Source organism: Nicotiana tabacum, chromosome 8 (genome assembly GCF_000715075.1).
Source record: "Nicotiana tabacum cultivar K326 chromosome 8, ASM71507v2, whole genome shotgun sequence".
NCBI classification, from domain to species: domain Eukaryota; kingdom Viridiplantae; phylum Streptophyta; class Magnoliopsida; order Solanales; family Solanaceae; genus Nicotiana; species Nicotiana tabacum.
Window position 1 is genome coordinate 70987054 of NC_134087.1, and position 24024 is coordinate 71011077.

The 24024-nt window shown below is 37.8% G+C and overlaps 1 protein-coding gene across 4 annotated transcripts; it reads left to right on the plus strand.

Annotated features, from left to right (window-relative positions):
* The first annotated feature begins 8877 nt into the window (after positions 1 to 8877).
* Positions 8878 to 12347, plus strand: LOC107813196 (phosphoenolpyruvate carboxylase kinase 1). Of its 4 annotated transcripts, none has more exons than XM_075219348.1 (3): positions 8878 to 9520; positions 9736 to 10174; positions 12210 to 12347. In XM_075219348.1, exons 1-2 carry the CDS (start codon positions 9176 to 9178, stop codon positions 10135 to 10137), a joined length of 747 nt encoding a protein of 248 aa, XP_075075449.1. In that variant the 5' UTR covers positions 8878 to 9175; the 3' UTR covers positions 10138 to 10174; positions 12210 to 12347. The 4 variants fall into 4 exon arrangements, 3 of the variants coding, with proteins under 3 accessions (XP_075075449.1, XP_016493908.1, XP_016493909.1); XM_016638422.2 differs by lacking the exon at positions 12210 to 12347 and adding an exon at positions 10802 to 11182; XM_016638423.2 differs by lacking the exon at positions 12210 to 12347 and adding an exon at positions 10763 to 10970.
* The last annotated feature ends 11677 nt before the right edge of the window (positions 12348 to 24024 follow it).

The window sequence follows — 24024 nt, forward strand, 5'->3', positions numbered from 1 at the left end:
TTATTTTTCAAACTGAAGAATTATTAAACTATCAATTGAACCCTAAAGTATATCAAGAAACATCCATCTTGTATAACATAGGATAAATTGATTAACTACAGGTTGAATTATAGCAATAATCTTGTGAATTAATAACATAATTTTAGTTTCCAAATTATGCAATGGTCTTTATTCATTTTTTTTTCTCCCTTTATGAATTGTAATTATGGTTAAACATACATGCTCTATCAAGGAAGCTCTTATGAATATCCCAGCGTTGTTTGAAGGTTAAGGGGTAAATCAATATACTTGGTTTAGTCAAATATTATGTTCTTGTGTTTCGTTTTGTATGATATTCTTTTTCGTTCTGTTTCAAGAAGAATGATATCATTCTATCTTTAAAAACTTTTGAATGACTTTTAATTTTACTTGTCCAACAATTGATCTTGTTGCACATGTGACTGTTGTCTTTGCTAAGCCAAAGTTGTCGATATCTGCTTTTTCCGTGTCATTGTCCTTGCTTTTGTACCTCACGTTGTGCTTCAACCTAAATCCTTTTCTTAATATGAAAATATGCTAAATGTTTAAACCCTTTGCTTCTCCCAGAAGGCACTCAGAATAACTTTCTCCAAATGTTAATATCCAATGAACACAAAATTTGTGGTTGATGGCACCTATTACACTTTGTTTAAAGGGTGCGGTATTGATTTTGAAGAGATTGCATGCTCTATAGGGTCTTCGGACCATTCAAATATTAGTAGAATGACTTATCAATTGCTTTTGCTGTGAGATATATTGGCTGCATATAACCTAGGGATAGAAAAGTCGAAAACATATACATTAAAGTAATTTATATTTGGTTATCCCATATTTTCTTTACGTTTTAATAGCGTTCTGATCATTTAAAACCATTTCCAACCCTAACATCAAATTTCACACCAAAATGGTGTAACGCCAAATTTAATCCAACCATTACACCATTTTTTACACCAAAAAGGAATATTTCCTCTCTCTTCTATATTATATTATTATCTTCTATTTAAATTTTATTTTTTATTTCCTTCAAACAAATTCTATCATTTTTTTTAAATAATGGTTATATTTCTTTTTATACAGTTATAATAATAGTAAAATTAACTTATAATTTTATATAAATATATCAAAAAATAGGATATAAAATTATAAAGATCTTAATATAAAAATTAATTATATACACAATATATGATAAATTAAAAGTCCAAAAAAATAAAAGATGAATAAAATAATAATAAATCAAATTTGGTGTTGATGAATAGTGTCGCACCAAATTTGGTGCAACACTATTCATGCACTATAATGGTGCGCAAGACTTGGTGCTCCATTAAAGCAAAAAAATACCAAATTTTACACCAAATTTAGATTTGATGCAAAAAATAGTGCACCTTGGAGATGCCCTTTGAGTCTAGATATATTATCCTTTTATCTTGCAAATAGGAACTACCGACAGTAAGGAACTTATTCTGATTTATAGTTTAACCTTTCATTGCTAAATGGACTAATAGTAGAAGTATTTTCATATTCAGAGAAAAGAAAGTTCATATTGGAATCTCAGAGTTTTGTGAGTGACATATTCCATATGCAGTTGTCCATATACACTAGGGTCGTTTGGCCGAATGTATAAGAATAGTACTGAATATGGTGTAGTAGTAATATTGGGATTAGTTATACCTGAATTAGTTATACTGAGATTATTTTTCATCGATTGTTTGGTTTGATGTATTAAAATAAGCATGCATTGTATAATTTTTTTAAGAAAAATCATTTGTTTACAATACCCTAAAAAACGTAGGAAAGGATTTAGAAAAGATTTTGAAAGGGTATTTTGTCTTTATACATATGTGCATATTTATGTATTAAAATTATAGTAGTGCTAATGCTATGGTTTATTATGTATATGAATAGCACCGAATAAAGTATATAACATTATTCATATGTTGAAAAATACTACTAAACAACGAATTAATAATACCAAAAGTAATACGTATATTATTTTACTTAATACATTCCTATAGACGACCCCAAAGTGATAAGTGATCTTTCTACTATACTCACAAAGACAAAAAGAAGCAGGGGGGAAAAAGAAGAGGAACTTTCACTTTCAATGTTGCTTCTTTTGAATTTTTTCTCTTATCGTATAAGACACGAAAAATTCATGAATAGTATTTTATTCTCTTGATGATACTCCCCTTGTCGGAATTTGCTTTGGTGTCTTATCCATATATGCTAGTGAACTTACTCCACCCAATGTTTACAATATTTTCCTATATATTTCTTTGAGATTGAAAGTTTATATTATTAAATAAAGCAATTTATGGGGTTATTAAATAAAGCAATTAACTAACAGTTGTTGTCACTTTAGGTTTGTGGGAAACCAAATCACATTTACTACCAAAACATCTTTGAAAAGAAAAGCAACTTTTGTGCCCCAATAGCATTCAAATTCCTCCTTTTGCTAACCGTTGAGAGTAATCAAAGGCTAACGGGACTCTCATTTTGGCTTTATAACTTCTCAAAGGGTTCAAATCGGTGCGCCACATAAGACTCATGTGGACCACATACAGGCCAACGAGCCCACTTTAAAAATTTGCAGTGGCAAATGACAAAAAGTGGGGCAAGGGCACCCATAGTCATTTTCAGATATTTAGGGATTAACCGATACTTATTTTGTTCTGAAATATTAAACTAAAAATTTTAATTTCAGGACAATTCAGTACATTTTTGTTCAGAAAATGTGTAATGAAATTGAGGATGCACTGGCTAATTCCTAAACATCAACCCTTTAGAGTGACTATCTAATGTCATTTTTACACAAAAAGTGCAATAATAGCAGATTTGACGAATTTAATACTACTCTTTTCGTTCTATTTTACATCCGAGATTTTGAAGTACGAGGATCAAAGACGTTTGCTTCAAAAATATGTCATGAAAAAATAATTGTAAATTTTCAAATGACTTTATGACCTACCAGCACAATACGAGAATTCGAGAATGAGAGAGCTAATTTGCTTGCTTGTGCACGTGAGAACTACTGGGTTAAGATGCATCGGAGGAACTTCGAATAATTTTTTTCTTTATTGTTCGACAGTCTTAACAAGTTACTTGAAACTCTGCCTTTTGTTTTGTGCGGAACCATTTTTAGTTTTTGTGAAAAAGCTACTCTAGAAGTCTTTTTAGTTTTTACAAAAATGTAAAAGCTTTTCTCTAATTGTATTTGGTTAAAAATTTCAGAAGTTTAGATAAGTTTTGCAGCAAATTCAGTACTTATTTAGAAGAAATGTCACAATGTGAATCCAGTTATAAAATTCATTTTTTCTTAAACTAAGATTTAATTATTTCGAAATAATATAGTGTTACAATAGTTAATACTTTAACATGTTTAAAATAAATTTCAAAGAATTACAATATAATTTTTTATTTTATGCTATAAACGACTATCACCTAAAATATGTAGAAACAAATAAACTTGTTAATCGGGCCGGGCTGACCCGTTTTCAACCCGCTTCAACCCGGGTTAGCTCGGTTCAGCCCGGTACTGTAGCATATAGGGCAGGCTGGGACGGGTTGGTAGGGGGACCGGGTTTTGGACGAACACATTCAACTTAACGGGGCACCGAATCTGCGTAACCCTTCATCCGTAAGTGTCACACCTCCTTTTTTACCACCTGAGGGTAGGTGTAATGGAGTTTTTTCACTTTAAGTGACATTATTCGAAATGAGATTATTTTATTTAATTTCTCAGAGTCGCCACTTGGAATATTTTAATTGGTGTCCCAAGTCACCGGTTTATTTTTAAATCCCAAATCGAGGAAATTCGACTTTCCTTTTGAAGTCTGCGAACGAGAAATTCTAAGTAAGGAATTCTGTTAATCCGGGAGAAGATGTTAGGCATTCCCGGATTCCGTGGTTCTAGCACGGTCGCTTAAACTATTAAAAGTGGCATATTATCCGATTTATTACATGTTTTAGCCTATGGTGTATTTTTAACTTATTAAACTGCTTTTAATTATTTTTGAAATGCTTTTAGGAAAATTCAACGTTATTTAAAACATGTCTTGAATCATGCCACATGAAATGCACCCGCGGTTCGCGACGCATTCTATTTATCATTGTTAAGAATTGAAATTGGGTCACATGAAATGTACACCCGAAATTAGTAATCAAAAGAAAATCAATTTAAAGAATGTGCCTAAAGCAACTACGAAAGTTCAAATTAATAACAAAGTTTGCGAGAGCCATGAAAAATTCAATTGATGGCACACCTCGATTTTCAAAGAGTTAGTATTAATTACATGAGGGTCATGAGTTATTTAATGAAAATGACACATCTCAAATTTTCTATAAAAAGCTAACTAGTTTTGTGAGGGCCATGGGCTTAGGGGTTTTATTTGGCATGACACGCCTCAAATTATTTCAAAGGGGTTTTATTATTCGAAGTTGTTATGATCGGGTCACATGAAATGCACACCCGAATTGAGGATTATGTATCGTGGCCATGCCATGGGAACCATACACATAGCCACGATGATTTATTAATCGAGCCTGACGCCAAACTACGATGTTCATAAGTATTTATTCTACATTACTTTGAGATTAATGTGAAGGTCATGATTTATTTACTTAAATATTTCAAAAAAAAATGGAATTATATACTTAAATATCATGTAAAGGTTCTATAAAGGTTATGTCTTTAAGATTAATAAAAACTCCAATACTTAGAAAATTTAAGAATCTTAGTAAAAATTTGAAGAAAAAAGAAAAGAAAAGAAAAGAAAAGAAAATACTCAAAAAATTTAAGAAAAAAGACGAAATGAAAAAAGGAATTGCACGATCTTTCAAATATTGAATGTCATATGCATATGCAATTCATGATAGTGTGTTAATTATCAAAGTTATTAAAAAAAAAGTGGTAGATGAAAATTATTGAATTATTTTAACTAATTTAACATTTTTTTTAATAAAAATTCAACCCCTAAATCTTTCTATCTTTGACCAATCTAACATTTATAAATTTAAGATAATAAATATGTGAAAAACACAAGAAATAGTATAAATAAAAACAAATTTCATGGATCATATAAAATCTAAAAGCATTTAAAAAAAATTCAACCCCTAAATCTTTCTATCTTTGACCAATCTAACATTTATAAATTTAAGATAATAAATATGTGAAAAACACAAGAAATAGTATAAATAAAAACAAATTTCATGGATCATATAAAATCTAAAAGCAACAAATAAACTCATAACCCACCACAAAACATACCCACCAAATTAACACAAAATATTTAAACATGGCCACAATGGATGATTTTATATATATATATAACCCAATTAATGAATATTTTTTTTTAAAATTTTATTATTAAGAAGAATAACATGAAAATATTCAAAGAATAATACACCTTAACATATAACTTGCAAAACACATTTAAATAGAACAATATTCATTAAGTATAGTGTATGTGTAAATTTATTCATGCAAGTACACAAAAATGGCAAAGATTAGAACGGACCTTTGCTTAATATTTTCCAAATGTAAAACTCCAAATCGAGTTGGACACAACAAGCTATTGACTAAACCTTGAATCGGCAACCTCGACGGATTGAATTTCGTTACTCGACTGTAACTAAAACTCGAAGGAAAATAGGTTCATGCCACAAATTCTTATGGTTATTTTGGGCCTAATTTTGAGGTATTTAAAGAGCTAATTTTTGGTTTCTTTTTTATCTTAAACAAGATAATGAATTGATGTTTTTTTTTTGAAAAAATAGGAAGAAAGAGTGAAAATAGTAAAAATTCTATTTTTGCATAGAAGAAGAAAATATATTTTCTCTCAATTCCCTCTCCTCTTCCTTTTCTCTTTTTTCCCCTCCTTTCTTCTCAAATTTTCTCTTCTATTTATAGCAAAAAATTTCGAAATTTTTCAGATTTTTTTATAAATATATTATTATTTTATTATATTTTAATTAAAAGAAATCCCACTTACAATTTGCTTTTCTTTTCTTTTTTTTATAAAAAGAATTCCCATCTTTCTTTACTTTTATTTTTTAAATTCCTACTTTAATTACTTTTATCTTATTTAAAATCCCATTTTTTTTTATTTTTTAAAAGAGAATTCCACTTATTTTACTTTTCTTAAAAAAACAATCCACTTTCTTTTGCTTTTCTTTTAAAAATTCTACTTTATTTTACTTTAAATATTTTTTAATTTTCAGCTACCTTTATATTTATTTTTTAATTCCAACTTTCTTTTACTTTTTATTTTTTAAAATTTCCACAAAACTTTACTTTTATTTTTTTAATTTTCTACTTTCTTTTACTTTTTAAAAGAAAATTCCACCTACTTTTACTTTTTTTTTAATTCCATACTTCCCTTTTTCTTATTTTTTAAATCTCTCCCGAAAATTAAAAAAAAAATTAATATTTTTTCGGATTTTTTTATTATTTTAAAGTAAAAATAAAAATAAAATAATATTATTAATAATAATTCACCTTTTAAAATTTTTTATTTATTTTTACCCTATAATAAAAAGTGTAACAAATCTAAAAATTGTAGGTTAAAACTCCTAAAATATTTACATAGAAGAAGTGACAAAAAATTAAATATTATCAAAAATTAGGTGCTCACATTAAGTCTTGCCACTAAGAAAATATCTATTTCTAGGGATGTTGTCTTTATTGACAGTGTGTTTCCCTATACCATATCTCCTGATAATTCCTCATTTCCTTCTATTTTCACCTCTGTTCCATTCATTGATAAGATTCAAGAAGGCACTGATTTTACTTATGATTGTGATAATGGCACCAGTGTTACACATGACCAATCCCAACATCTTGAGTCCAATACTAGTTCTGAAAGCCCTTTCAGTCTTGTGCCACAATTTGACACACCTCAACCTTCAAGCCATACTTCATCACCAATAGCCCACCAACCTGTCAATACTCCTGTTGTCCTAAGGAAATCACAAAGACCTCATAAGACACCTGCATATTTACAAGATTACTTACATTCACTACCTACACTAAAACCATCACCATCTGTTGCTCACAATAGTTCTGCTGCACTCTTCTCTCTTAATGCACTGTTTTCTAATAGCCACCATATCACCTCTGATGTTTTGAATCCTGAGAGTCAAAGTCTTGTAAGGGATATCTGCAGTGACAGTGAACCCTCATCTTATGAGGAGGCAGCTATGAATCCTATCTGGCAAACAACTATGAACCAAGAGTTTGAAGCATTACATGCCAACCACACTTGGGACTTAGTTCCTTTACCTGTTGGGAAGAAAGCCATAGAATGTAAGTGGGTGTACAAAATAAAACATAAGGCAGATGGTAGTGTAGAGAAACTCAAAGCCATGATGGTTGTAAAGGGATACACTCTGCAAGCTGGAATTGACTATACAGAAACCTTCTCCCCAGTAGTTAAGATGACAACTGTGAGATCCTTAATAGCTATATCTGTGAAGAAAGGGTGGTATATATCACAACTAGATGTAAATAATTCATTCCTACATAGGGATATAAATGAAGAGGTGTACATGGAGGTCCCACAGGGTTTAGTAGTTGACAACCCATGTTTAGTTTGCAAACTCAACAAATCTCTCTATGGCCTGAAACAGGCAAGCAGACAATGGTATACTAAACTAACTGAAACTTTATGCTCAAGGGGTTATGCACATTCTATGTATGACTACCTTTTATTTTATAAGAAAACTGAACACTCTTTTGTTTACATAGCAGTGTATGTTGATGATATTGTAGTCACAGGAACTGACATTGTGGAGATCATAGATTTAAAAGCATTCTTGAATAATAGCTTTAAAATAAAGGATATGGGAAGGTTGCATTACTTCTTAGGACTGGAAGTTCTCTACAAAGATGATGGTGTAATAATTTCCTAAAGAAAGTTCACTCTTGATCTATTGAAAGAATACTAATGTATGAATCACATCAGCTTCAACTCTCCATTGGACCCCACTGTGAAACTTAAAGCTAAGGAAGGAGAAAGGTTGACAGACCCCACTTACTATAGAAAGTTGATAGGAAAGTTCAATTTCCTCACCAACACTAGATTAGACATAGCTTACAGTGTGCAACACTTAAGCCAATTCATGGATGACCCCAGAGAACCTCACTTAACAGCAGCTTCCCATCTGCTCAGATACTTGAAGGGGGACCCCACATTAGGCATATTACTGTCTAAAGATCAAGATTATACAATTAGAGCATATTGTGATTCAGATTGGGCAGCACGCCCAGATTCCAGAAAATCTGTGAGTGGTTACCTTGTGTTGATGGGGAACAGTCCAATCAGTTGAAAATCCAAAAAGTAAGATACCATCTCCCTTTCCTCTGTAGAGGCAGAATACGGAGCCTTAAGAAAGGCAGTGGGAGAACTGGTGTGGCTTAATCGATTGTTTGAAGAACTTACAACACCCTTTCCCAAGCCCATTGTTGTGTTCTGTGATAGTCAGTCTGCCATACACATAGCCAGGAATCCTGTATTCCACGAGAGAATCAAACACATAGAAGTTGACTGCCATTTTGTAAGAAGCAAGCTGCAGGAGGGTTTGATTTCATTGCACCGTATGGGAACAACATATCAACTTGCAGATGTTCTGACAAAAGCTCTGACAGGAGTTAAGCACTCAGCAGCTCTACACAAGTTGGCAGTGTTTTTCACACCACCAATTTGAGGGGGGTATTGAGATTATTGTTTAATTATGTAAAGTGGCTAGTCTATTGTAAAGTGGCTAGTTAGATGTAAAGTGGCTATGCTAGACATTCAATTTAAGTTATTTAGTTAGGATGTGTATATATATTGTTTACAGATGTTAATAACAAGTTTCATTTCCCATTTTCTATTTCTTCTTCTTCTAGATTGTTCTCTCCTTCTCTCTTTACGGTGATCTTCATGGCTGCACGAGCTAAGCTTGAATCACCCTTCATCTTGAATCGTTAACAATTATAATCTTCCTTGAGAGTTAACGCCGTCTTCATCCGTTAAAATTCTTCAAATGGCTGCATCTCATTGGCCAAATCCCGCCACCGAATATTCTTCCATAAAATTCCTACACCCTCTCTTCTATAAAACCAACCCCTATGAACGGAAAAATACTAGTCCAAAAATAAGTGAAAAACAGAATAAACGGAATGAGCGAGTCACTAAAGCGAAATTATCGTCTGAGCGAGGAGTTAGGAAGGGGACGATTCGGCGCCGTTTTCAAGTGTTACTCGGCGGCGACCGGCGATCAATTCGCCGTCAAGTCCATCGACAAGCGCCTCATCGCCGATGACTCCATCGACCGGCAATGCCTTTACAACGAAGCTAAAATCATGCACTTGCTTTCACCGAGTCCTTACGTTGTTCGTCTCTTCGATGTCTACGAGGACGATACTCACCTCGATTTGGTTTTAGAGCTATGCAACTCTGGCGATTTGTTTCAACGCCTCAGTAGCCGACCGGTTTTCTCCGAGTCCGAAGCCGTTGATGTTATGGTACTCTTCCAGATTACCACAATCTCACTCGTTGCTGGTCAAAAAGGGGAATTTTTGCTTTTGCTTCGTATAATGGCTTGAATCAGGAACGATCTACGAAGCAGCACCTTGTTGAATTTTCGAAAATTGGAGGAGAAAGTAAATAGAATTTCTGATCGGCTTTTTTATTTTAGTTTTTCGTAGGTCTGATAAATTTCTGCATAATTTATGTATAGGTACCACTAATGAAGGCAATAGCGCACTGTCACCGGCTCGCTGTAGCTCACAGGGACATCAAACCGGATAACATTTTGTACAACAACTCAAACGAGCTGAAATTGGCTGATTTTGGCTCGGCTGAGTGTTTCCGTGAGGGGCAGCTGATGAGCGGCGTGGTTGGAACGCCGTATTACGTGGCGCCGGAGGTGTTATCCGGGAGAAACTACAATGAGAAGGTTGATATTTGGAGTGCTGGTGTTATTATGTATATAATGCTTGCCGGAATCCCGCCTTTTTATGGGGAATCGGCTACGGAGATCTTTGAGGCTGTTCTCAGAGCGAACCTTAGGTTTCCGACTAAGATCTTTCAGTCAGTGTCGCCGGCTGCGAAGGATTTGCTTCGGAGAATGCTCTCTTAAGGCGTTTCTAGAAGATTCTCTGCTGAACAAGTCCTTAGTAAGTGTAGTTCTCCTACCATATCATTTTTTAAGCTTGTATTGACTCTACTACTACCTTTTACTATGATCTACTTTTGTTATCTAAATTAACTACGTTGATTGGTAAATTTGATTTTACCTAGACACTTAATCTTTCCTTATATCCTAATTAACCGGAAGATTTAGTAACGTCTTCTATTTCACTCCCCTGTTATGTTCTCCGTCGTTCTTTTGTGTTCTTTGAATTTTGATCTCTTATCCACTTCCTCACTTATGGATTGACTATCAATTTGACTTTGACCAACTCTCAGAATAACATTAGATTCATATTGTTTTTAATAGAGTTTAGTTTATACACGAATAAGAAATCTTTATACAATTAGATTACTTATTCGGTAATTATCCGTTGATAAGTTCTAATTAGTAATGTAGTAAAAATATTACTAACCTGTGATAAAATTCTATGATAGTGTAAAAAATTATTTTCACTCTCAATGTATTTAACTTTATCCTTTAAAATAATCTTAGTTAGATCATTTTAGCATAGTGTCATTTGTATATTTATCATTGTTCTTGGTTTTTTTATATCCATTTATTGTTATTGTAGTTACTGGTTACTAAATTGTGTTAATGTGGCGGTGATAAGGGCACCGATGGATGACTGGCAATGGAGAAACTAGAACAGTTGCGCTATTTTAGCTTGAGGAGATTTGCGTCTGCCGATAAAAAATCATACAAACCGGATTTTTGGGTACGTAAAGATCAGCAGCCGCATATGAGAGCAAGCTATTCGTCTAGATAGAATTAGTTACTCCTAGTAAATACTAGTACTCCATTTACTGTATAGCCACCAGCCTAGTAATTAACTAGTAACTACCTACCTACCTAGTTATCTTTGTGGGCTTCCTTCTGCGTGAATTAACAATTAATACTTGCGAAGTTTGGATGCAATTTTCTTGTATGTTCCCTTCCTGCACTGTGTTTTTTGTTTGCGAATGGGAAAGGAGAATGCCATGAATTCTCTTCTTTTTGGGGGATATTTAGCTAAATTATCATCTTTCTGATATTCCTTTTGTTTAATTTAGAAAGAACGTATTTATTTACCCGTAAAACGATACAGTTGAATTTGCAACGTGGATAGACACGTGAATTAAATTGATCCAAGAATGTAAAATAACTAAGAATAGAAATAAATTAATTAAGAAAATTTGAAGAAAATACAAGCCTGATTGTGAAGTGAGCTTATCCAGAAGCAAGAACAAGAATAGAGTATTGAGAAAGAATGTTAATAAAACAAAGGTAAGTTTAGCCTTTTTGTATATAGATCTTTTGTGTGTATACAATGAGTACAAATTCTCTTATTTATAGCTAAATACACGGAGACAAGATCTCTAAATCTAACTCTGTTTTAATATGAATAAAGACCTCTCTTGATGGCTGCATAACGGTTGAATAAAATTGCAAAGATTCTTTATAGTGGCTGCTCCTTAAATATTGCATTCTTCAACCGATATCTTCCTTTTGAACTTTCGTCCCCGGTTCCAATGTCTTCGGAACTCGTACAACATTGGACACATGTGTAGGCATATAAATTTTACTTAAATTAAATCCATACAATAATTTGGACTTTATTTTAAATTCAAGATATATTGGTCCAAATAAATATTATGGGCTAATATATAAATGAATTAATTATATGGGTCCAACATATATGAATTGAATAAATAAGTCTTAATCCATTGGGCTAGCCCATTTAATTGGGCTAAAGTGATGAGCCCACTTCATTAGGCCCAAAATATCATCTTCCTAGAAGCCCAGTTTGGTGCCACGTGTCAAATGATGTGGCGCACCAAGTCAAACGGAAGAGCTAATAGGATCATGCCACGTGTCAAAATGACAAGGCATGCCAAGTCACACTAAAAGGCCAATGAAATCGCGCCACGTGTGCAAGTGACATGTTCTGGCCATCAAATGCAGCCATGTCACAGTTCAATTTGATTGGTTGGAAAGAGTTTATTCTTATCATAACTCTTCTCTTCCACAACTATAAATAGGGGTCTTCATAACTCAGAAAAGACATCAGAAGTTATAACAAGAAGCAAAAGAGAGCTCGTGGATCAAACGCCGCAAGTTTCTCTACAAGTTCCAAGCTTCAAGCAATCAAGTTCAAGAAATCAAGTTCAAGCTCAAGAACGAAGAACGAATCAAGGTCTAGTTCAAGCAATCAAGCTCAAGCTCAAGAACAAGATCATCGTTCGTGGGAACAAATATAGATTCAAAATCAAGCTCAAAGGCGCACACTTGAATTTATTTACTATTGAAAAGTAGAATAAGAGGATCCATAGTGATTGTAACATTCAAATATTCGAAATAAAATACTACGATTGTTGCGATATTTTTCGGTCTTGGTTGTATTTTCTTGACGCAATTTATTGTCTATAAATTCTGGCATGCCCAGTGGGACAATCTCTACCTCTCATCTCAACTTTTCAATTACCAAAGTCCAAGAACATTGAAATGGCTTCAAAGAAAATCAACTTCGGTTCAACTTCCACCAAGGCTGCTAACTCCAGGTTCTATGCTGATGTGGAAAGCATCCTCAATGTTACCTTTGGAAGCTTCGGAGTAGTTACGAGGAGCAAAGCAAGCTCTTTAGGACAACAAGCACCCCAAGTGCCGTTTGCGTTAACCCCTGTTTTCGAATCTTCATCCTCAAAAGGAGCAAGATCTTCCACAAACGCATCTGAAGGAGGAAGCGATGTTGCTGAAAAGATCAAGAAAACTCTTGCTCTACTTGACCTCTCCGGCTCCAAGCACTTTGCTGTGAAGAAAGATGATGATGCTTCAAGTGATGGATCCTCCCACCTTACACCACTTAGCTTGAGCCGATCAAGGATTAATTTGTATGAAAATCCATGCTACTCTCCGTCGTCCACGACAATCATGCAAGCCATGGTGACAAATACTTCATCCGTGGAGGAGCAGTTGGCAAACTTGACGGAAGCAATCATTGGCTTGACCAAATACATGCAAAATCAAGAGGCTAGAATCGATAAGCTAAAAGATAGGGTGGAAATCTTGATGGAAGAAGAATCCACCCATGCACCCGGCAAGCTCCCAGAAGTTCTGGAGAGTGACTCTCCCCTAAGACAAGTAGCATCCACTAAGGCTATCCTTGTCTCATCTGAAGGGATGATTCCAATCGATCAACTGAAAGAGTTCATTGAAGGAACCATTAAGAACAAATATAAGGTTGCTGCCAAATCCTCCCTTACGTATGCAAAGCTGTACACTGCAAGGGTCGATATGTTGAAGATGCGTGCTGGCTATCAACCTCCAATATTTCAACAGTTTGAAAGTAAAGGTAACCCAAAGCAACATGTGGCGCAATTCGTGAAGACGTGCAACAATGCTGGGACTTATGGAGATTACCTCATCAAGTAGTTTGTCCGCTCGCTAAAAGGAAATGCTTTTGACTGGTACACAGACCTCGAGATCTGTCGATAGTTGGGATCAACTACAGCAAGAGTTCCTCAATCGCTTTCATAGTACGAGACGCACTGTGAGTATGATAGAACTTACAAATACTCGTCAACAAAAAGGGGAACCAGTTATCGACTTTATCAATCGTTGGAGGAATGCAAGCCTCAACTGCAAAGACAGGTTTATTGAAGCTTCAGGCATAGAGATGCGCATCTAAGGCATGCATTGGGGATTGTGCTACATCTTGCAAGGTATCAAGCCTGACACATTTGAAGAACTTGCAACTCGTGCTCATGACATGGAATTGAGCATGACCTCCACTGGAAATGAAAGGCTGCCCATCTATGAACCTCGCAAAGGAAATGGCAAGCAAGAAGTCAGGAAGTGGGGCAAGTTTGTACCCAAGTCTGAAAGCAAAGAAGCTATGAATGTCAATACGTCACCTGTGAAGTTCACGACGAAGGTGAGCAAGAAGCAGAGTATGAAATCCACTTCTTTTCAAGATAAGCCAAGTGAAAAGTTGACTCTAAAAGAAATACAAGAGAAGGAGTACCCATTTTTGGATTCTGATGTGCCTGCCATTTTCGAAGAACTCCTCGAGTTAAATCTTATTGAGCTTCCGGAGATGAAGCGACCAAGTGAAGCTGGAAAAACAAATGACCCAAATTACTGCAAATATCATCGACTTGTAAGCCACCCTCTAGAGAAGTGCTTTGTCTTCAAGGACAAAGTCATGGACTTGGCTCACGAAAAGAAGATCGTGCTTGAAGATGAGAAAGAAAGCGCAAACCAAGTCTCTATCACCTTTGGCTCATTCAGTCCGAATGAATTATGTGATTTTAAAGAAAGTAAAGATGCAGAATTACTGGAGAACAACAAGCCGAAGTCAATCAACCTGATGATGATGAAGGTTGGACATTGGTGACTCGTCGTAAGCACCACAAAAGGAGCCCACAAAAAGAATCAATAGAACAACCAACAAGGAAAATGATGGTGAAAAGACCAAGGAGATGGAATCCAGTTAAATATTTGAGGAAATCAAAAGTGGAGGTGCACCATCCTCAAAAGCCACGACATCCATTGACCTTGGAGTAGTTCTTACCAAGTTGGTTCCGCACGAAGATTTCCCATGAGGGTATTGAGGCCTCTTGTTGCAATGTTGATAAAGGGGAAGAAAAGAGTGATGTCCTACCATTGGCACCATCTTTGGAAAAGCTCATCGAGTCCACTCCCCAAGAAGTTAATGCGTGTGAGGAAAAAGTCACGTTCACAAATGACGATCTTCTGCTAGGTGATACTCTTCATAACTGCCCATTGTACTTGATTGGTTATATGCGTGATGAAAAGGTAAATCGAATTTTGGTTGATGGAGGATCCTCAGTGAACATTTTACCAATTCTCACTGTGAAAGAACTTGGTATTCTCATGAACGAATTCTCAGAAAGTCGTGTGATGATCCAAAGATTCAACCAAGGGGGGCAAAGAGCCATAGGCGCGATCAAGCTGGAAATCACCATTGAAGATATGCAATCAAGGGCATGGCTACATGTGATCGATGCAAAGACTTCATACAACGTCTTGCTTGGAAGGCCTTGGATACATGAGAACAAAGTAGTTCCATCTACCTACCATCAATGTTTGAAATACTATGAGGGTAAAGTCGAGAAGAAGATAGTTGCTGATGATGAGCCATTCACCGAGGCTGAGTCATACTTCGTCGATGTAAAGTTCTACTTGAAGAACCGCATTGTGAAGGAAATAAAAGTTGATGGTGGCATGAAAAGCAAGAATGACGAGTCCATAACTAAAAGAGCTGAGGTGACTATTGGTAAAGCCAAAGCTGTTACTGAGGAGGTACACGCCAACGTGAATAAATCTCATAAAGGGGGTATTTCATCTTATGACAAAAAAGTAAGTCGTGCGCTCAATATGTCCCTAAAAGGAATAAAGATGAAGGTGAAACATCTAATCTCCAAGCTAATATACTAAAGGAGTTAGCTCTTCCGGTCAAACAAATTGAGGCAGTAAAGTCGTCCTCAATGCCATTTGTAGGGTTTGTGGCCCAAAATCATTTGTAGAATGTGGCACTCCCTACAAAGCGAACAGATGAAGGTTTTGATCTTAACGCTTACAGGCTATTTGCAAAAGCTGGATACAATCGTAATGAGCCGTCAAAGTTAGGGAAGCTACCATCAGAAGCTGCAACGAGACAACCACGTGACGGTTTGGGATACAAGCAACCGTCACTAGTGCGCATCTCAATAAGAAGGGTAAGTAGCAATTATATCACTGTAGAAGACGAATCTGCCGCTTCTAACATGCCTTCTGTCTTTCACCGACTTGGAAAATCAACTGTGAGAACTTTCGTATTTGAGAGATTGGGTCCATTAAAGAAGGGGAACAAGTTCCAGAGAAATTTTCAAAGCATAAGAACACCCACTCCACCCAAAATCCAGAAGATCTCTAATGATTTCCAAAGTTTAGTTCCTTTAAGAATGAGGCGACAAACAAAACTTATGATTTCATGTAAAGAAGTGCTAAAGGTAAAGCCATATACTGTGGTCTACACTAAGGAACATGACGAAGATGAAGAAAATGTAGGTTCTTCGTATCATGTCACTGTACAAGGCGAGAATGGTGTTCCGTCTTCGATGGAGGATAATGCAGAATTGGAGCATGTTCACCGTGTTATCACATATCCTTCAACGATGGGGACTGATAACTAGGGATTTTGATATATTTTATGCTCATTCTTGCTTATGTTTTGATTAGAAATTCATACAAAATAGTCCCGAAAGGCTCACAAGTTGTGCTTGATTGTAGGTTTGATCAATAAAGTGACAAAATGACAAAGATCAGCTCAAAAAGGAGTGAAACTTGCACAAGTTCCAAGACAAGACAAAGCTCAGGCAAAACAGGCCCAGTGCGGCCGCACACCACTTTGTGCGGTCCGCACTAGGAGATTCAGAGAGGTGGAATTCCAGGCAAAGAAGCAATGCGGCCGCACTAGGATTTGTGCGGGCCGCACTAGGATTTGTGCGGTCCGCACTAGAGGCAATACGGACGCACTCGATTTAGTGCGGTCCCCAGATCCAAGAATCAGAGAAGTTGCAGTTTGGAGCTTTCAAGCCAATGCGGTCCGTAGTCCATTCTGTGCGGACCGCACTAGAAGCCTCCGCGGCCGCAGTCCATTCTATGCGGTCCGCATTGCCCGAGTTCGGAGAGTCATGTTTTCAGGATTAGAGCCCTCGTACGGCCGCACACCATTTTGTGCGGTCCGCACTAACCCCGCATGGACATTTTTGTCCAGATTTTTCAGCTTAGTATAAATAGCTTCTTTTCTCATTTTTAGGGTATCAGATAGTTTTGGAACTTAGCTGCGCTCGTGGGTTCGACTTTCTTAGCCATTTGGGCATTTTTAACGACTTTCCATCATTGAATCTTATTATTTACTTTAGCAATTAATTAATTTGAGTAGTTCTTCATCTATTTCTTACTTTTCTTCCTTAATTATGAGTAGCTAGACCCATAAGCTAGGGTTGTGGCTCAACTTAGTATGGGTAATTGATGGATTTTGTATTTTAGGGCTAGATTGACTATGGATGTTTGATATTTGGGCCAATTTCAGGGTTAATTGCTGAATTAGTGGTTGCAAACATTAGTTTGTATTTAGTTGACTAGGGCTCTTCTTGAGAAAGAGAGCCTAAGTCTCCGAAATTGGTCCAACAATGATTTGGGGCGTACTCAAGAGATTGATAGCCCCAATTAAAGGGTTAAACCTCGAGAGAGCAATACCCGACGTGAACCCTAGTTGCTTGTGCAGATTTGCATACCCAATTGGTCTTGAGAAAGTCAATTCGGGCAAAATCACTTGAACCACCGAGAGGTGTAGAGTGGGTAATATCGTGCAATGGTTATATCATACTCCCCAATTATGTCAATCGTGTCTTAGATTCAATTACTCGGCAATTGAACACCTAGGCGAAAGTCACTACCCTAGTACCTTTAAAACCATTTGAACTACCCTTTTTAGTTTAACTCTTAGCTTAATCTAGTTGCACTTATAATTTGTAGTTTGATAAAAGTAGAATTTAATCAAAACCCCCCAAAAATGATTAAAAGTGCAATTTGGAGCACATACGCAATCCTAAACTAGATATATACTCGATTCCAATTTTAGCTCTCTGTGGATATCGATCCCGACCCAAAATCGGGTAAAAGCTGCTCCGACCCTCTCTCGCTACATAATTAGTAGTACGGAGTAGGCCGTGATCACTTTTTGGCGCCGTTGCCGGGGAGATAACAGTTTTGGCTATTTATTTAGTTAGTTTTGTGTATTGTTCTTCTTTCCTTCTTTGTTACTTACTTGTTTGTGTCACAACTCAGGTACAAATTGGCAGCGAACAACGCTAATGACCCTCTTGGAAACGTGATTGCGGGGGAGGAGGTAGATGATGTTGGGGAAGATGAGGTGCCTCTTGTACCTCAAGGACAACGTAGAGGCCGCAATGCCAATGCTAATCCGAATGGTGATATTCCAGACCCTCCTCCGCCACCTCCAATAGTGGCTCCTAGAGTACTTCCGAAGCAAGGCTATGCAAGTGCTATTGTCCCACCCCGAATCCGGGCGGGTAATTTTCAGATAACCAATGTGATGTTGACCTTACTAGAGCAGCGTGGATATTTCACAAGCACTGCAAATCAAAATACCTACAAACATCTCAAGGGGTTCGTGGATACATGTTGGGGGAGCACGCAGACGAATGTGTCTGAGGATGCTCTTAGATTGAGGCTTTTCCCATTCTCACTTCAGGGGAAGGCATTAGATTGGCTCGAGAGACTTCCCAACCATTCCATCACAACTTGGGATGAGTTAGCGGATAAGTTCATTGCTAAATTTTTCTCACCGGGGCATATGGTGGCATTGCGTGATGAGATATTGGCTTTCAAGCAAGAGCCTACAGAACCTTTGCATGAGATTTGGGAGCGTTATAAAACAATGGTGAAAAAGTGCCCCAACAATGATATCACCGAGGCTATGATCTAACAAACCTTCTACCGGGGCATTAGCACCACAAACCAATGCATAGTGAACCAACTTACCGGGGTCAATTTTATGAAGCTATCATATGATGAGGCATGTGATGTACCTGACGAGATGGCTGACACTTCTTCCGCATGGCAAAGTAGAGCCAATGTGCCTTAAGGTGACCCCACAGTTATTCATTTGCACAAGGAACTACATAATCACGGGCAAGCTATAGTTGTGCTTACAATTACTCTGAATCAATTGGCAAAGGCACAATTGCAACAAGTTCAAAATCCTCGCCAAGTGAATGCCATGGAGGGTGTCAAAAGAAGGCAAAGAAGGCAACAAAACCAAGGGAATTCTGAGCAATTTGATGATGACTGTGATGGATTTCAAAATGATGGTTATGATGAACAAAGTGAAGAGGTTCAATATGTGAACAAGTATCAAAGCCAATGGGGCAACTCTTCCAACCAACAACAATGGAGACCTCAAGACAATTGGGGTAATCAACAACAAAACAGTGGTAATTGGGGCAACAACAACCAAAACAACAACTGGGGTAATCAGAACAACAATCAAAGCAACCAAGGGAATTGGAATGGTAACAACAACAATTGAGGTAACAATAATCAAGGTGGATGGAACAATGGAAACCAAGAAAACCGGGGGCAAGGCTTTCAAAGGCCCCCAATATACTAACAACCGAACAATCCACCCCCATTTCCATCTCAAGGTCCTAGTTCTTCTGGCATTGATATGGGTAGAATTGAAATGATGTTCGAGCAGATGATGAAGAAGAATGCAGATTCTGATGCACAGTTGGCTTCCCACAATACCTCTATCAGAAATTTGGAGGTACAGTTAGGCCAAATCTCTCAGTCTTTAAATACTCGCCCTAAGGGTGCTCTATCAAGTGATACGGTAGTGAACCCGAAGGGTAGAAATAATCATGTCATGGTAGTAACAACGAGAATGGGAGAGGCGGTGATGTGAATGCCTCCAAAGAAAAACAAATCTTGGATGATGATGTTGAGTTGCAAGAAGATGAAGTCCCTTTGATAGTTGAAGATGTGGTTGAAGAAAATGTGAACAACGAAGTGAGGACTAATATTCAAGATGTCGAGGTGGAAACTCAAAATGATGTGAACCCGTCTAGGGAACACATAATAGACATGCCGGAGCTGGTTGTGCCTAAAGCCAAGGCTCCTTTGCCAAGGCCACCTTATCCTCAAAGGCTCGCGAAGAAAAAGAATGATAATCAATTTAAGAAGTTCATTGACATGATGGAGAGCTTGTCCATTAATGTCCCTCTGGTGGAGGCTCTTGAACAAATGTCGGGCTATGCAAAATTCACGAAAGACTTGGTCACAAAGAAGCATTCTATGGATTGTGAAACTATAAAGATGACTCACCAAGTTAGTGCTATAGTGCATTCAATGGCCCCGAAGCTTGAAGATCCCGGTGCTTTCACCATTCCTTGCACCATTAGGAGTGCGGATTTTGCCAAGGCTCTATGTGATTTGGGAGCTAGTATCAATTTGATGCCCTACTCAATTTTCAAAACTTTGGGTATTGGGCAACCTAGGCCGACTTCCATGAGGTTACAAATGGCGGATAGATCTATGAAGAGACCCTTGGGTATTATTGATGATGTGCTTGTCCGGGTGGACAAATTTATCTTGCCAGCTGATTTTGTGATCTTGGACTGCGAGGTGGACTACGAAGTTCCTATCATACTGGGCAGACCTTTCCTAGCTACAGGGAAGGCATTGGTAGATGTGGAAGCAGGGGAACTCACCTTTCGAGTGGGTGATGAAAAGGTAGTCTTTTATGTGTGCAAATCTATGAAGCAGGCCAACAGTACCGAGGTGTGCTCTTTTGTTGACCTCATCACAGCAGTGATAATTGATGACACCAGTGCAATGATCAATGTAGAGGACCCATTGGAGGCCGTATTGTTGAATCTTGATGTCAATGAGGATGCAAGCTGAGTGGAGTGCGTAAATGCTTTACATGGAATATGATCTTATTCTTATAAGCCTAGGAAATTATCTTTGGATCTCGAGAATAGAAAGACTCCACCAACTAAACCTTCAATTGAGGAGCCTCATGTGTTGGAGTTGAAACCACTTCCTCCACACCTCAGGTATGAATTCTTAGGCTGAAATTCTACTTTGCCAGTTATTCTTTCTTTTTGCCTTACTAACATGCAGGTTGATGCCACATTGGCGGTGCTTCAAAAGCGAAAAAGGCAATTGGATGGACTTTAGCTGATATTCGGGGAATAAGTCCCGCATTCTATATGCACAAGATTATTCTGGAAGATGATGCAAAGCCCTCCTTGGAGCATCAAAGGAGGTTGAACGAGGCAATGCAAGAAGTTGTGAAAAAGGAGGTGATCAAGTGGTTGGATGCCGGGGTTGTGTACCCCATCTCTAATAGCTCTTGGACTTCACCGGTCCAATGTGTACCGAAGAAGGGTGACATGACTGTGGTGACAAATTCTAAAAATGAGTTAATTCTAGCAAGAACAGTTACCGGTTGGAGGGTTTGCATGGACTACCGCAAGTTGAATAAAGTGACCATCACTTTCCTTTACCTTTCCTTGACCAAATGTTAGACCGACTTGCTGGGCGTGCCTTCTATTGCTTCTTGGATAGGTATTTTGGGTACAAGCAAATCTTGATTTCTCCAGAAGATCATGAGAAGACCATATTTACTTGTCCATATGGCACTTTTGCTTTCTCTAGGATGCCTTTTGGGTATTGTAATGCACCGACTACATTTCAATGGTGTATGATGGACATTTTCACCGATACGGTGGAAGATATTTTGGAGGTGTTCATGGACGATTTTAGTGTTGTGGGGGATTCATTTGATGAATGCTTGAAGAATCTTGATAGGGTGTTGGCCCATTGTGAAGAAACCAATCTTGTCCTCAATTGGGAGAAATGCCACTTTATGGTGGAAGAAGGAATAGTTCTTGGGCATAAAATTTCGAAGCATGGTATTGAGGTAGATAAAGCAAAGATCGATGTGATTTCAAGGCTCCCTCCTCCTACATCTATCAAGGGAGTTCGAAGTTTTCTTGGGCATGCGGGGTTCTACCGGAGATTTATCAAAGACTTTTCGAAGGTAGTGAACCCCTTGTGCAAGTTGTTGGAAAAAGATGCTAAGTTCGTGTTTGATGAGAAATGTATGCAAGCCTTTGAACTTCCCAAGCATAAGTTGACCACTACTCTTATCATTACCACGCTTAATTAGAGCTTGCCCTTTGAGCTGATGTGTGATGCGAACGATGTTGCGGTTGGGGCGGTTTTGGGTCAAAGAGTGAACAAAATATTTCATCCGGTGTATTATGCGAGCAAGACAATGAATGATGCTCAAGTGAACTATACGGTGACCGAGAAAGAACTTTTGGCTATTGTGTTTGCTATGGAAAAATTCCTGCCGTATCTTATGGGTGCCAAGGTTATTATTCATACCGACCATGCCACACTCTGGTACTTGATGACGAAGAAGGACTCCAAAGCTAGACTGATGCGATGTGTCTTGTTACTTCAAGAGTTTGATTTGGAGATTGTGGACCGGAAGGGTAGTGAGAACCAAGTGGCAGACCACTTGTCCCGCTTGGAGGAGGAGGGGAGGCCTCGTGATGGCTTAGAGATCAATGATTCATTTCCTGACGAACAACTCTTTTCGGTGTCGATGAATGATATGCCATGGTTTGCCGATGTTGCTAATTTCCTTGTGACCGGTATAATCCTGTGTGAGCTCTCTTCTAACCAAAGGAAGAAGCTCAAGCGAGATAGTTTGGATTTCTATTGGGATGAGCCGTACTTGTCAAGATTTGCACGGATGGTGTGATCCAAAGGTGTGTCCCGGAAGAGGAGCAATTGAGTATCATGGAGGCTTGTCATTCCTCTCCCTATGGTGGTCATCATGGCGGGGTGAGGACGACTTCTAAAGTTCTTAGTTGTGGGTTTTATTGGCCAACTTTGTTCAAAGATGAGGGTGATTTTGTGAAGAGATGCGACGAATGCCAAAGAGCGGGTGGAATTTCGAAGAAAGATGAGATGCCTCTCAATACTATCCTTGAGGTTGATATTTTTGATGTATGGGGCATTGATTTCATGGAACCATTTGTTAGCTCTTGCGGGAACACTTACATTCTCGTGGCGGTACACTATGTTTCAAAATGGGTTGAAGTCGTGGCTTTGCCCAATAATGAGGCCCAAAGTATTGTTGCATTTCTCAAGAAAAGCATTTTTACAAGGTTTGGTACTCCTCGTGCAATCATAAGTGATGTGGGGTCTCATTTTTGCAATAGAGCTTTCGACACGTTGCTTTCTAAGTACGGTGTCAATCATAAAGTTTCTACCCCCTATCATCCTCAAGCAAGTGGTCAAGTGGAAGTCTCCAACAGGGAAATCAAAAGCATATTGTCAAAGACGGTCAATGCAAATAAGACCGATTGGTCGAAGAAGTTGGATGACGCTCTATGGGCTTATTGGACTGCTTACAAAACTCCGATTGGTATGTCTTCGTATCGGTTGGTGTTTGGGAAAGCTTGCCATCTACCGGTTGAGTTAGAGCATAAGGCCATGTGGTCTTTGAGGAAGCTTAATCTTGAGTGCGATGTTGCAGCCAATCTTCGTGTGGAGCAGCTTAATGAACTTGATGAATTCGGATTCCATGCCTACTCCAGTTCTTCCTTGTATAAGGACAAGATGAAGTACCTTCATGATAAATATGCTCGTGGAAAGGAGTTCAAAGTAGGTGATTTGGTTCTCTTGTTCAACTCCCGGTTACATCTGTTTTCGAGAAAGCTTAAATCAAAATGGAGTGGACCTTTTGAAGTGGTGTGTGTGACCCCTCTTGGTGCTCTTGATTTAAAGAACAAAAATGGTAAAGTTTTCAGAGTTAATGGGCACCGGGTCAAGCATTATCTTGGAAAAATTGATGACAGCCACGTGGTGTTACTTCTCCATTTCAAATGATGTGATGGTAACTTGCGTCGTGCCGCGACGTAAAATCAGGCGCTTCTTGGGAGGCAACCCATGTGTTTTTCTTCTTGTTTTTCTTTGATTTTTCATTGTAGGATAGAATTTATTTTGGGCTAACTGGTTGTGAGATGTTACAGGATTGTATTGGTGCAGTGCATGACATAGTGGAAAAAAGTGCCAGGTCTCTGAAGTTGTTAGTGCGGCCGCATTAGTGAAGGGTAAAATATCGACCTCTCTAAAGTTTGCCACTGCGGCCGCACTACATTTTGTGCGGTCCGCAGTGGACCACTGCGGTCGCAGTCCATTTTGTGTGGACCACAATGGGTTACTTGGTTGAACTTGGCAAAA